The sequence below is a fragment of the Cygnus olor genome, chromosome 1, assembly GCF_009769625.2.
Source record: "Cygnus olor isolate bCygOlo1 chromosome 1, bCygOlo1.pri.v2, whole genome shotgun sequence".
Taxonomy (NCBI): domain Eukaryota; kingdom Metazoa; phylum Chordata; class Aves; order Anseriformes; family Anatidae; genus Cygnus; species Cygnus olor.
Window position 1 is genome coordinate 182477153 of NC_049169.1, and position 13904 is coordinate 182491056.

At 38.5% G+C, this 13904-nt stretch overlaps 1 protein-coding gene across 2 annotated transcripts in view; it reads right to left on the reverse strand.

Moving 5' to 3' along the window:
* Nucleotides 1-13904, reverse strand: part of LOC121062939 (complement C4-like) — a 58438-nt gene that overhangs the window by 20477 nt on the left and 24057 nt on the right. For both annotated transcript variants that reach the window (XM_040543254.1, XM_040543253.1), the window contains 14 exons: nucleotides 12286-12401; nucleotides 11362-11529; nucleotides 10423-10620; nucleotides 8813-9004; nucleotides 7661-7810; nucleotides 7125-7251; nucleotides 6693-6764; nucleotides 5638-5841; nucleotides 5025-5136; nucleotides 4730-4800; nucleotides 3997-4136; nucleotides 2805-3017; nucleotides 1388-1439; nucleotides 786-866 (listed from right to left, as the gene is read on the reverse strand). In XM_040543254.1, the coding sequence (XP_040399188.1) occupies nucleotides 786-866; nucleotides 1388-1439; nucleotides 2805-3017; nucleotides 3997-4136; nucleotides 4730-4800; nucleotides 5025-5136; nucleotides 5638-5841; nucleotides 6693-6764; nucleotides 7125-7251; nucleotides 7661-7810; nucleotides 8813-9004; nucleotides 10423-10620; nucleotides 11362-11529; nucleotides 12286-12401 (1896 nt within the window). The remainder of the gene's footprint in view (nucleotides 1-785; nucleotides 867-1387; nucleotides 1440-2804; nucleotides 3018-3996; nucleotides 4137-4729; nucleotides 4801-5024; nucleotides 5137-5637; nucleotides 5842-6692; nucleotides 6765-7124; nucleotides 7252-7660; nucleotides 7811-8812; nucleotides 9005-10422; nucleotides 10621-11361; nucleotides 11530-12285; nucleotides 12402-13904) is intronic.

Consider the following 13904-nt stretch of genomic DNA (forward strand, 5'->3'; position numbering starts at 1 on the left):
TAGAGGCAGGCAAGCAAGGAGCAGGGGAAAGACTGGTGCCTCAGGTTCAGACTAGAAAGGTCTTGTCAAACCAGACTTGATCCTCCCACAGATGGGAAGAAAAAACAATAAAAATCATGCCTTAATCATGTCAAGCTTCTGGGGCATTTTTTTTCCTCTACAGTTTTCTCCTTTAATGAGCTTAAGTATGTCCATACTTCAGAACAAGGATTTGAAATGGAATAGTCTTTGCGTCAAGGATGCATTATTGTACAGTTCCTGAGAAAAATATTTTTTATCTTTAATAAGAATATTAGATGTTTTTAAAATACATATGCATGAGCATATGTATGTATAAGATTATTTGATTAAATTAATATATGATTATATCTTCTCTTCAGAAAAACAGATCTTTCCAGAATTTATACATCAGAGTCTGGCATCCTTATTTCTGAAGAATAAAGAAAATTTCTACAGGGCTACATGCAGTGTGGGGTTACTAAAGAAGGTGAACTCTTCCTTTCTTCTCTGGCCTTCCCAGACAGTTAGCCTCAGCGCAGTGAGGCAGGATGGACTGCATAAAGGTATTATATCCAATACAAGAGAGAAGGAGTAATTAGAAAGAGGTGAACTACTGGATTAAGCTAGGGGCTGTTTTCTTTTGTGACTCAGGCATGTAAGGCAGACCATTTTGATTATGGTAAAAAAACTAGGAAGAAATGAAGACTTGGTGTTCCAAAACGAACAACACAAGGTGTGTTTCTCTTCTCACCCACAGAAATTTATTGATGGAAAATAACATTTACCTTTCAGGTTAACAAATACATGACTGTCAGAACCTGGTACCATATTAGATGGTCTGTTCAGATCCAGTGTATGGGACTTTACTGCAAATAAATAATAAATAGAGATCTACATCAAAACTCTTCAAGCATATAAAAGTACAGTACAATTTTAAAACACGCTTTTAATTAAATGTCTTACAGCTGATGAAAATTACAACAGAATTGTTATCAGAAATATTAAATGAAAGTTATGAAAGAAGATGCTTATCTTTCTTAAATTTATTTTTCAATCATCAACAATATTTTTTGCTTTAAAGGAAGATTTTAATTTCAATTCTTTATTTGATTCTTTTAAATCTATGTTAAGATCCATTACTGAATAAAATAGAGGCCTACTTAATATTTTAAAAATGCTACCTATAAACACAGACGTAATAAAAATCAATTCCAAACATTTAGAATTAAATTATTTTTCTTTCCTAAGTTTTTTACTATGTTTTGTATGAAGAGTATTTTTACCTTATGAAATGCTTCACCACAGCTGTCAGATATTCACATCAGGCTTTACAACCCCTATTCCTATCCCAGACCTGATCTGCATCTAACCCCTAAGTGTAACTTACAGTCACTATTAATGCAAATCGTCTGTTCTTCTCTCTGTAATACACCTTCAGCCTGTATAAATGAAGAAAGAAAAGTCAGAACTTTTGCCACCACTCACACCTGAGATTAAGCTGCAAGACAATCATGATCTCTACCTTTTCATTATACCAGCAGATGGCAGAAATAGGTCATTTTGAAGTAAAATTTCTTTCCATGTAAAAACGAAGCTTGAAATCAGAATTTCAGTTTCCCAGTTGAAACACTAATGAATTGTACTGATTTTTTGTTATTACTGACACATTTCCCCTGATGAAATTATTTTAACCAAAGATAAACCAGAAAAATGAAACTTTGAAGTTTATTCTCAGCTTTGAGACTGTGCAAGTCAAGTTCACAGGTGCACTTACTTATATAAACCTTTCTTCTATGAAATCCACCGAGTTCTGAGTTTATCTTGTTGGTAAAGCTCAAAGTTTTTTCCCTTCTGATTTCCACACATTCATCATTAAAAAGTCTGTATTTTAATAAAGCTTCTTCTACAGACAATTTTATTGTTTTGGTGTACCACTGAACTATGAGACTGTGTCTATCTCTAGAACAGTTATGGTCTGCAACAGCAGGTCCCCAGCATCCCATGCATTATCTTTGCCCACATGGTTGCACCTTGGCACTAATGGTGCAGAGATTCACATTCTGCACTTTTCGTGTGGATTGAAAATGGCTCTCAGTGTCCTACTTGGATTCTGTAATGAGTCTGTGCAGATCAGTGCTGACTTTTGAAAAGTAACTTTTTCTAAAAGGCTTAGAAGAAAAGGCTAAAGTTCAATTTTCAAACTGAAAAGAAAAAAGAACCAATTTATCAAATAATCAATCCAATGCCTTTGTTTGCCTGTATGTGTTTTACCTCTGCAATTGTTAAGCTTGAAGATCCATTCATATATATATATGATATACAATATATGATATACAGATATATCATACAATATATGATATACAGATATACAATAATAGGATTAAACTTTATGTTTAGCAGAAGCTACTTACTTCTCAAAGTATTACTAGATGAATATCTTCAATCTTGGCTTCATAAAAGAAAAAGAATATTTGCAAATGTTGATGAAGCAGGTGGAAGTTAAAGATTAAGAAATGAACACTGACTGTCTGAAGGATGTCGTTGCAATGCCGCTGGTAGAAGGATGCCTTTTTGTCTTTCTATGTATAATACTTACAAGCTCACCACAGATTTTCTTCCCCCATTTTTTTTTCTTCCCCCTGTTATAGCTCAGTCTTTGCTGAGAAACAGGTTTTATGAGATTGCTTCCAGCCTTATGTTTCTTGGATACCACTCCCTCCACAAGAGCTCCACACATCGAGAACATTGTATTTGAGGAGCAATAAATATTAATGAAGTGTCCACCCTCAACTAGCTCTACTTACCATAACATTGAGGTTCTTCCTAACACTATCGCCATGCCCTGAGGTTTGGTCAAAAGCAGAAATAGTAATTGGAATTTCTCCCACAATCAGAGGAACAACTGAGAAATAGGCTGGTGTTGCAGAGTTCCCCTTAACCAGCAATTTCAGCTGCACTGACTTCTCTGTGGCCTCTGCGGTGCATAGCCCCTTCACTGCATCCATCGTCACTGTGACCTGTGGGGACAAGGCAAGGCCTGCAGTCAGGGCTCGTGAATCACCGCATGGGGAAATGCTCAGCTCCATCACGTTGAGATAAGAGTGGGAAATGAGAAACAGATATAACACAAGGCTTTTGCTTTTGCCTTTGCTTAAAAAGGAAACAGCAATACAGACATTTTGCAAGAGAGAAAGTGATTTCCATTCAGCTCCCCTGAATTTCCTGTGCTTGTATTGGGTTTACATGGCAGTTTTGGCAGCAGAAGGGCTGTAGGGGTGGCCTCTGTAAGAACAGTCCAGAGGGTGCCCCATGTCAGATAAAAGCCAGCTCCAGCCAGTTCCAAAGGGTCCTGCCCCTGGCCAGAGCCAAGCCAGCGAGAGATGTTGGTTCTGCCTCCGTGAGAGCAGAATTAATATGGCCTGAAGGAGGCTGCGGCCCATGGAGAGCCCCCACAGGAGCAGGCCCCAGGCCAAAGCTGCAGCCCGTGGAGAGGAGCCCACGCAGGAACAGGGGGTCTGGGGGGAGCTGCCACCTGTGGGGGACCCGTGCTGGAGCAGTTTGCTCCTGGGGGATGGACCCCGTGGTACGGAGCCATGTGGGAGCAGTTCTTGAAGAGCTGCTGCCTGTGGGCAGCCCCCGCAGGCTCAGTTCGGGAAGGACGGCATCCTGTGGGAGGGACCCCACGTGGAGCAGGGGCAGAGAGGGACCGAGAAGGAGCAGCAGAAACCAAGCGTCAGAGACTAACCACAGCCCCCATTCCCTCTTCCCATGTGCTGCTTGGGGGCGGAACTAGAAGAGGGTAGATGGGAATGAAGGTGTTTTTAATTTGCTTTTAATTTCTCACTGCTCTGGTCTGTTAGCCATAGGCGGCAATATACATGAATCACCCTATACTGAGTCTGTTTCTGAGATCGATCAATCGATCGATCTATCTATCTATCTATCTATCTATCTATCTATCTATCTATCTATCACACTAGTTGATGGTAATATTACCTGGAGATCATCAGGCAGATAGTTGTAAACTACTGCTTTTATTTCCAGCTGTTCATGTCGTTTAACTGAGTATGGTAATCTCAAGGACACAAAAAAGTCTTTGAAAACGTCAAAGGTGTGGGGGTCAGCTATGCAAAATCCTAGGATAGGAAAAAAACAACATACTTGAGAATTACACATTTAACATTAGTCAAATAAAAGTGTCTGGAAGGTTTTTGTCAGGTAAAAATTGGCAGTGATATCAGTAGCTTTTGTGAATGAAATGTGGCCCAGCTTTCCCACAAAAGCCATGTTTAAAACATAATGACCTTTCTTCACGCTCTGTAAACAAACTCCATGACCATTACTGAACCCTTGTTTGCAGATGGTCAGAAGTCACTCCCTCAAATATTAAAATACAAAGCAGTGTTATCACCACTACCTTTCTTGTGTAAGATAACAGCTGTGTGGAAAATAAATTAGAAGGTTTAGAGATTTGGAAGAAGAGAATACTGTTCAGAGTGTTCAGTACAACCTCCTTTGTAGCCCACTTCATCCCGTTTTTGTAAATATACATCTATCCTTTAAATTTCAGATTTAGTATGGCACAAAAGAGAGGAGTAAACATCATGGTAAAAACCCTTAGTAGTTTTTCAGTATAGACTGTCTTGCTTTGTCAACTTGATATCTGTTTTGAAAATTACATTCTCTATTCATCTGTATAGAATAACTCAATAGAATAACAATAGTGTACCTTTCTGGGGAGATATGCTTATTGCCTGGACTTCCCAGGTAGTTATAGAGTCAGGAGCAATGTTGTTTACACTAAGAAACACAAAATAAAATGCATTAAGAAGGATGTATATGTGTAAACATTGTTATTTGCTGAACTTTGAGTATTGTAAGAGAAAAATAATCCCTCGGTTGTAGAGACAACACACTTGCAAATATTCTGAATTCCTCTGTATCAGATAATATATATAACTGATATTTATACACATTTTACTGTACAAACTTAGGTGCATTCATCTAGTCAGATAATACAGTACCTATGATTTCCAGGATTTTTCACTTCTTTAAAATTCCACCACCAGCTCTCAGGAAAATAACTGCGTAAATTGAGAGACATTTCATCAAATACTTCTTCTTGGTCATCAAAGTCTGTAAGACAAAAGTGGGGTTTCTCTTCTGAGGGTTTTGGCTGGTGACCTTACACTGTCTAGCAGGGCATCTGACAGAGAGAAGGTAGCGTGAAAAGTACTGAAAATGAAAAGACTTCATCTGGGTTTAATCCTGTGCATTAAAAACAGAACAAAACAAAACAAAACAGAAACCCCAACATCAATGACCAAAGATTTTCATTGGAAAAAAAAATGAAAATAAAATGATAATACTTCTTTCTAAGTTCAGTAATTGTATGTTGCCAAACAAAGAAAATATTCCCCTGTTCCCCTTAATTAATAAGTGGCAAAGATGTTCCCACCATTACATATTTGTGACAGGGAATAAGAAACATGGTAGCAGAGATCACTTTGAATATAGTCATTCTCAACGTGAAGGTTTTTTTTTGGTGACAATAGCAGGGTAGACAACCCTTAGCCCTCCCTTGCCCCCCTGTGAAGGGTCATTTTCTTTAGACAGTTGCATGTCACCATTCTTTACATCGTGCCAAGCCCACTCTGATTTTCTTCTTCGCTGCCTCCTTCCTGAGGGCTGCGGCATTTTCACAACAGGTCTTGAAAGCCTCTCTGCATCCAGGGGAGCCAGCCACCTTTGATAGTCTTTGCAGACAAGAAAACCTCATGGGAATTAATTTCATTCCATCTTCACAGCATTTTCGTAGACCAGGGTCTTGATATTTGCTGACTGCAATGTAAATAAAGCCCAGAATTAGCGCTGTGGAAGCAGCAGGAAGTGTAAAGGTGTTCATTGTGTTCATTCCTGTCATTACTAGCAGTTAATATTAAGTTTGTTAATATTGCAACAGTCTACCTGCAGCCAGGGACCTACTTTCCATTCTAAAATCAGTCCACAAACACAGGAGCAAAGCATGGGTCCTACCCCATCTTAAATAGTCTAGTGCATGCTTTCACTTCAAATTGAGACTGCGAATTAAAAATGTCCCCTTGATATGTTGGAATTAGAAATCATGATATAGTCAAGGCTGTGTGTTTCAAGCCCTGGTGTCTTCTGTCAAGGAAATACCAAAAATCACCTTGCGGAAATTGGTCTAAAGGAACACTTTTAAAAAAAATCATTTATTACATATTTTTTTAATTTAGGCCCAATATTGTACTGGCACTTCTCTTACTTGGAACACAAAGTACCAAAGCTGGCACAACTTTGAAGCAGAATGTCAAGGAAAAAAAAACGAGGGAGAGGCAATAAAACGACTTCTGTCTATAAAAATAATTTTGAAAAAATGTGAGGCCACAACTGATTCCATAACATGGTATCTAATTGAAGTACCTCACATCTGGGTTTATTATAAAATGGTGAACTAGTTTTCATGCCCATCCAGGCTGATCTTTGCTTTTGTTTTTTGGGTTGTTTTGATAGATGATGCATCAGGTCACAAGGCATAGTATACACACATGTTCTAGGTTAAATCACGTAACACAAGAACTGGGACTATGACTATCTTGGTGTCCTTTACTTGGTTTCCCAGCAGATCCCCTCTACCAAGCCTTTCAGGAAACCTAGCTGAGTGAACATACCAATTCCTGAAATTTTCTGACGGAAATCCAAAGATCTCTTCTGTCTTCTAGCAGCTTGGAGGCATGTGTACCCTGAGAAAGCAGAACAGAAGAGCTTGGTTATGACACTATGGCAATAACAGCCTGACCATTCAGGTCACTTGTGGAAGGACCCACCTCATTCACAGAAGACCTGCCTTTTGCAGAGGCACCTTACAGCCCCAGTCAGCTTTGGCTGACACCAGGTGAGCTGGGTGTCAAAGGACCAGCAGCCAACATCTGGGCTGTCTGAGCTCTCATCACCCAGTGGAAGAAAAGGAAAAGAAAAATCCAGAGGGAAGGTGGTTCTTACAACAACAGCATGATGAAATGTTTTAATTTTCAAGCTATCAGCCGCCCCAGTTGTATAGTGATTTGTACAAACAACTAAAGTAAAAGGCAGATTTCACTTACCTTCCCGAACATTGGATTTAATTGTATCTGATAAAAAGGCCAGACCAACATCAGTAAAAACTTGAGCACTATCTCTACCACCACCTGCAGAACATCCAAGATCATACGAATTCATTGCATTAAATACCTGCCAAATAAAATAGCATAGATGGATTGCACACATTTGCAAAAGTATTATTATTATTATTAATTATATTATAAAATTCTTACTGCCTTTGACTTGCAAAGCTCAACTGGTGGTATGAGCTACACTTGGAAAGTGAGATTAAAGCTGAGGGATGTTTTAGTTGGCACATAATTTCAATTAATGTTTTTTTTTTTTTTTTTTAGTTTACAGTCTCATCTGATGTAGCATGGAAATTCCAAGACTGCTCATTTTAAATCTATCTTAACTTGCGAGAACAAAAACATTTTCAAGTTTAGCAAAGATTTGATTAAGCATTTAATAGCCACTAATTTCATTTCATCCTCTCATTAGTCATGGAAATTTTTTCTTGACTAGTAGATATGATATTTTCTTCTTAAAGTTTTCTTACCTTTTTGGCTGTAAGTTTATTTTTCTTGTTCAGAATAAAAACTGCTTTATCAACCACAGCTAAGGCAATTGTTCCCGCATGGTCCGTTTCAATCAATAATTTGATGCTGTCTGTTGGTTCATACATCTGATGTTCTGTTCTCACTTTAATCTAAACAGAAAATATTGAAACAAAAATGCCACATCTGTTAATAAAGTGCAAACACTCTTTGGGCAAGGAATACTATCAGCTGTGTCTGTCAGCATCATGAGGCTGGGGGATGTTTCCATTATGCAGTGTTTCTGCATGGGATCCTGCCTTCTGAAAGAGGTGGAAGCAGATACCTCCCACTGGTAAACAAAAAGGAAGGTTTAAAGTTGTGTGTCTAGGATATTGGACATTACCTTTCAATGGGACATAAGCACCAATGTGAATTAAAAGTATGTGTAAGGGCTTTGCTGAACCAGGGCTTTCAATATAACTTTGAAGCAACTCTTTGTTATTTTCCAATGGAAACAAAAGTAATTTTGGATGGCTGACACTTTTCAGCAGTTGAGTTTCATGCTGTAGTGAAAAATATATATATATATATTTTTTTTTATTTTATAATACCAAAGGGAGGAGGAAGGTGAAAGAAAAGTGTAGGACTCCTATTTTATCCGCATTTCTTTTTCTACTGGAAAGAATTGTTAAAAAGTGCTTTTGAAGTGCTACAAAAATTCAGAAAATAATTAAAAAAAAAAACAAACTTGAAAATTACTTAAAATTCCTTTTTTTCCCCGAAAAGTTCACTTTACTTTCCTTCATTTGATGAATCTCACTGCAGAAAGACAAAGCTCTCAAGGGATTCTGTCAGGAGTCCTACTGGCATTTCCCTGTGGACTTCTATTATCTAGGCACTTACTTACATTCTGAGATTTACCTTTATGAAACCACATTTTTTATCTTTTTGAGACACAGCCTGTCCTATAGAAGAAGATTGTCTCTGACATCATCCCTGTGAGCCTTTCCCATCTCTACCTTTTAGCAAGAATCCTGATGATTGCCTTTTTCAATAAAAAATGAAAATTTCCATCACGCCTTTCACTTTTCAGCCCCAGGTCTTCACTCTCTCTGATGATTTTTATTATCATTTTGGTATACAGAAGCAGAAGCTGTTTGCTTTAAAAGTACCTTTCCTTCACAGACGTCCATAACATCTACCCATACAGAATCAGCAACAATCTCTTGACGGCCCTGGTTTTCAACGAAGTAGTAAGCTAAGAAGCGAAAGGTGGGCACCATCTTCTCGGTGACTTTGAGGTTTATTGCTTTGTTTGAGGAGGGAACCCTTCCCAAAAGCTCAGCTTGTCCCTTTGCCACAACCTGCAAAGTGGAAACAAACATAAGAGAGAGAACGAGCATAGTGAAAACACAATAGATTGGGCAGTACATTGCATAATATATATATATTAATATATATATAAAAATATACATATATATTATGCAATATACATATATATATATCTATCTATATATATATATATGGGGCCATCTGAAGACCAAAATTTGGGAGAGATCCTCACCGCCGAGCTCCGGCAGTGCCCGCATCACCCTGCCTGCCCAGTGCTACATCTTGCTGGAGCCCAGACACGGCAACTCCAACCCTATGCTCAGCCCTCTAATTAAAACAGCCCCCTGCAAACCTAAATGTAACTCCTCGGGATACAATTATTCCAACATATCAAAGTCCTATTAAAAATAAATGGGAACTGTTGCACATGGTGCTTAGCAGACTGGGAAATTTTAGCTGCCAAGGGAAATTATGAGGAAAAGAGAGAGAAAGGGAATTAAACACATTTGACATTCAACAGTTTCGCTCCTGGAATGTATCCATGAATACATTTGTCTCCTTCAGCACATTAAATAACTTCGCATGCCTGATCCTTGTTGAGCACAATTGTATCCTGGCTTCTGCATTTACAGAACTATCTTTGGATCCAATTTCAGGATGCTATCTAGGACCCTAAAAGCCAATGACTTCCATGGCCCTTCATGACATATTCTGTTGGAGATGACAGTGACTTGCCTGTTAACTGATATCACCCACATAATTATGTAAACATTATGCATATTGACCTATTTGCTCTAGACTATTAAAAACTACAGAACAAAATTCATGGTCATGTCTCCTTCTCCAGAAAAAAAAAAAAAAAAAAAAAAAAAAAAAAAAAGATTATTATGAATCCAAAAATATATTTAAATATATATAAATAACAGAATCATAGAAATACTTTTGGAAGGGACTGGTGGCAATCTCTGGTCTAAATGTCTGCTCAAAGATTGGCCAGTGTAAGTAGATCAGATATGTTTTTTTTTTCTGAGTGTTGAATGCTTCAGAGGGTGGCAATTCCCTAAACTCTCTGTGGAAATTATTTCAGTATTATATTCTTCATTAGTGAAAAGATTTTTCCAAAATGAGTCTTCCAAGCTACAGTTTTGCCCCTGGCTCAATTTTGTGCCTATCCATATTGGATGGCATGGCCATATTGCATGGCACCACCTAGGAAAGTGTGTCTATGTTACGTCTGTAATTCCTCCTCAAGTAATTTCAGGTTGTTAGTAACTCTCTCTTAGCCTCTTCTTCCCCAAACTGAAGAAGCCCAGCTGGCTCAGCCTCTCTTGGTAGGTATCATCTCAGCTGTCCTTCATTGGACTGGCTTCTCATATATTAGTAAATAAACAGATGTTCTAGAGAATATCATTTCCAAAAAAAATTATTTATATGCTGCTATTCCATTTACCATATAATAGAAATAGTCAGTCTTTCCACTGCCAGTCTGATGAATGTCATTCAAAATAACACGTAAGGTATCTCCGGGTGCCAAGACAGTATGTGGGATGCTGATGCTGAGGTAGTTGCTGTTAGCAGACTGGTATCTTTCAGCTCTGATACTGGCTTCTGGTGATTCTAATTTTTCTTTTCCTTCTTCAGCCTTTACCTGTCAGGGGAGAAAAGGACAGAGTAAGTGCCCCTTAAGAGACAATAAGCAGTGTCACTCTTAATTCTTATCTTGCTGGGTTATTTAGAAAAAGCTGGAAAAATGAGATGAGTCCCTACTGAGACCTCATTAGCAGAACCTGGCATCAAAAAACCATGATTTTCATTACCTTATTTCCTGATGCTACTTGGTCTTTTGCCATATTTGTGTTTGATAATTTTCAGGTTTGTCTTTTTCTGAATCAGAATCTATGGTTTAAATTCACATAGTGGTACTTCAACAGCTTTTATCTCTTTTATATTGTGCACATAATTGAATTCTCTGATGTAGTCCAGATGTAGACTAGAGTCTGTATTGCACATGGGTTTTTCCTACATCCTCTTCTCATCATTTGTTGTCACTTCTCATGGTGTTATTATTTACAGTTCCATTCCCATCCCCCATGTCAAGAAAATGCACATCTGAACCACACAAAATCGAGCCATGACCCATAACACATATTCCCAAAGGTCTGATGTACAAGAGTGTCATTCACTTCAGTGAGGCATCCCTCAGGGCTCTGATCTATGTATTATTTTATACAACCTTGACAAAGTTATGCAAAGTTGTGGTGTAAGAAATCATGTTCCATTCTCTGTGCTAACTTAATGAAAACTGAACATCTTCACAGTCATTTGCAACAGTCTTATGAGCTCTTCTCAACAGCATGTTTTTAAACATGAATGTTTGGGTTTTCTTTACCGTTATTTGAAGTGTTTGGGCATCTGCAGGGATATCGAATGTAAAGGGTATTAGGCCCTCTTTATTAGAAGGTGCAGTCTTCTTCATGGAGGACTTTCCGGGTGAGGTGACAGTAGCAGTTACAGACAGAGAGGCAGCAGGAGAGCCATCAACCAAAGTGACAGAGGCCTATTGCAGAAAAAAAAAAAAAAAAAAAAGTCTTTTTCTGTTATTTGAAGGAAATTCCTGGGTTTAAAAAATGCCCACAAACAAGAAGCATTTTTTTTTTTTAATAAACTGAAAAGAAATACAATACTCTATATATTAGCATGTGAAAATTGCAGCTCTGAGAGAAAAGGGTAGCAATTGACTCAGTCTGGACTCCATCTAAGATAAAAATCAATGAACACAGATTAACAGCTGCTCCATATTTTCATGTAGCATCTGTTGCAGATCTCATCAGATCCCAGAGACAGTTTACTTTAACTGATTTTAGATAAATTGCTAGCCTTAACTGCTTGTAGAAAATGTTGTAGGAAAACTTGAAGGTGTGAAGTTTAAAAATTCAAAAACTTAAATGCACTTTTAAAAAAGTCAACACCCTGTATTTCAGTTTTTAGAACTTTAATTTGATACGGGATTGATCTAATGCAATGTGATTCTTTTAACCTTTCCATAATGAATGAGGAAGAGACTGCTATGTGTTTTATAAACCATTGCAGTGCAACAGTGCACAGATGACTTCCAGAACAGAAACAGAATTTTCTGGTTTTGATTTCCCTGCTCAAGCTGAAGACAAACCAGAAACACCAACAGTAGCTCCTTGTTGGTCCTGTTCCTGAAGGTCTCTCCTACAGAGCTCCCACTGGATCAGATAAGGATTTTATAAACAGAACAGATATAAGTCCCTTGCTCTGGAAGCACAGATAGCTAAATACTACATACCACAACAGAGAAGGGGGCTCCAGGCACAAAGTACTTTTTGGTGTTAGACAGATCAACCACATAAGGAGATTTCACAAACTTCACATTGCTGAGTTCCTCTTCCCTCATCTCTCCACCTGTTAATACCAAACAGTATGTGTTGCCGTGAGAGCAGTAACTATTTACTTGCTTATTATGGTTTTCTATTTTTATGATTCATCCCATTTTAAGCAGTGCATATAAAGCAAACTAGAATATGATCCCTCCCCAAAGAGCTTCAGTCCTGAGAAGAGGAAGAGATGGATATGGACCAACCAGGGCAGGATCAGTGCAATGGCAGTGCCAGGTGTCTACTACTCCAGCAGGATGGCACTGGCAGCTGCCTGCTCTCCGCAGCTTGGAAATGGAGAACTGCAAAGGGCTGTGTTCCTCACAGCACAAAAAATTCACCTCTTAACACATTAGTTGGTACAAGGCGTCTGCAGACACACAATGCACTGATACAACTGTTGGTGCTTAGGCTGTGCACCTACCACTCTGATCAGCTCAGGCTTCATTACTGGGGGAAGGTTGTGTAAAATCTCATGAAAAAGTCATTCAGAATCAGTAGGGGGACTTGAATCTTAAATCTCTAATTTTCTGAAAGGTTTTTTTTTTTTTTTTTTTTTCATTTTTGGCTACTGGTACCTGTTAACATTACCAAATACCATCTTCTGCAACTTCACACCTAGAAGATAGTTTCAGCATCTGCTTCTCATCTAAGACACTAATTTCTAGCTAAACCACTTCCTCCAGCTACTTCTAAAAACATGACTTGCTTTAAACTAAAAAAAAAAAAAAAGAAAGAAAAAGAAAAAAAAAGCATACTTTCAAAGTCCTTATTTTTTACTTTTAACACTCTGAGCTTGAAAGGTGCCGGTGGAGTCCACTGGCCTTGCCCTGTCATGCGTATGAGTAACTCTAAACCCAGCAAGTATGCAAGTGTGGAGGCAACCTCTGTGTGGAGAGGAGAGGAAGTGTGCACCAAGTCATAGAGACCATGTCACACCATGAGATCCATCATGCTGGTGTGGTAATGGGAGGGAAAGTCTTTCAGCCCGTTTTGCTCTTGCAGTAGGTGCTGTAGTAATAGTACATGCAGGTACCTATAGTAAATTATAGTAAAAAGATGATCTCCTAGGCATCGCATTTTCAATATAAATCTAGGGGGACTGTTGAAATGGTCAACTAATAATATAACACCAGAGTATTTCTGTAGATGTCTTACTGTAACACTAGGTGTGGAAAGATGGCTATAAGATACAGTCTGATAAAACTGTGGGAAGGAATAAGAGGACTAGCAGGAGTCATAAGGGCTAGATCCTTCTCTACGTCACACTGTGGCTGTGGTATATGTCTCATCTTTCCACCAACAGCTCAGCCAGCTGAGGAGCAAAGCAAGTTAAGGCACAGAGCTCTACTAGTAACTTTGTAGGTAAAGAGTAGACCTGGCTGAAGCAAGTGCTCAAACAAGGTTTCAAGGGAAGCAGTTTAGTTGCTTCCATAGAGGTGGCTGGTGCTGCTTCAGATGGTCTAGAATATCTTAGATATCCTCACAAGGCTGCTTAATATGGGCCAGGATGTCCCACGTGAAGGATCAT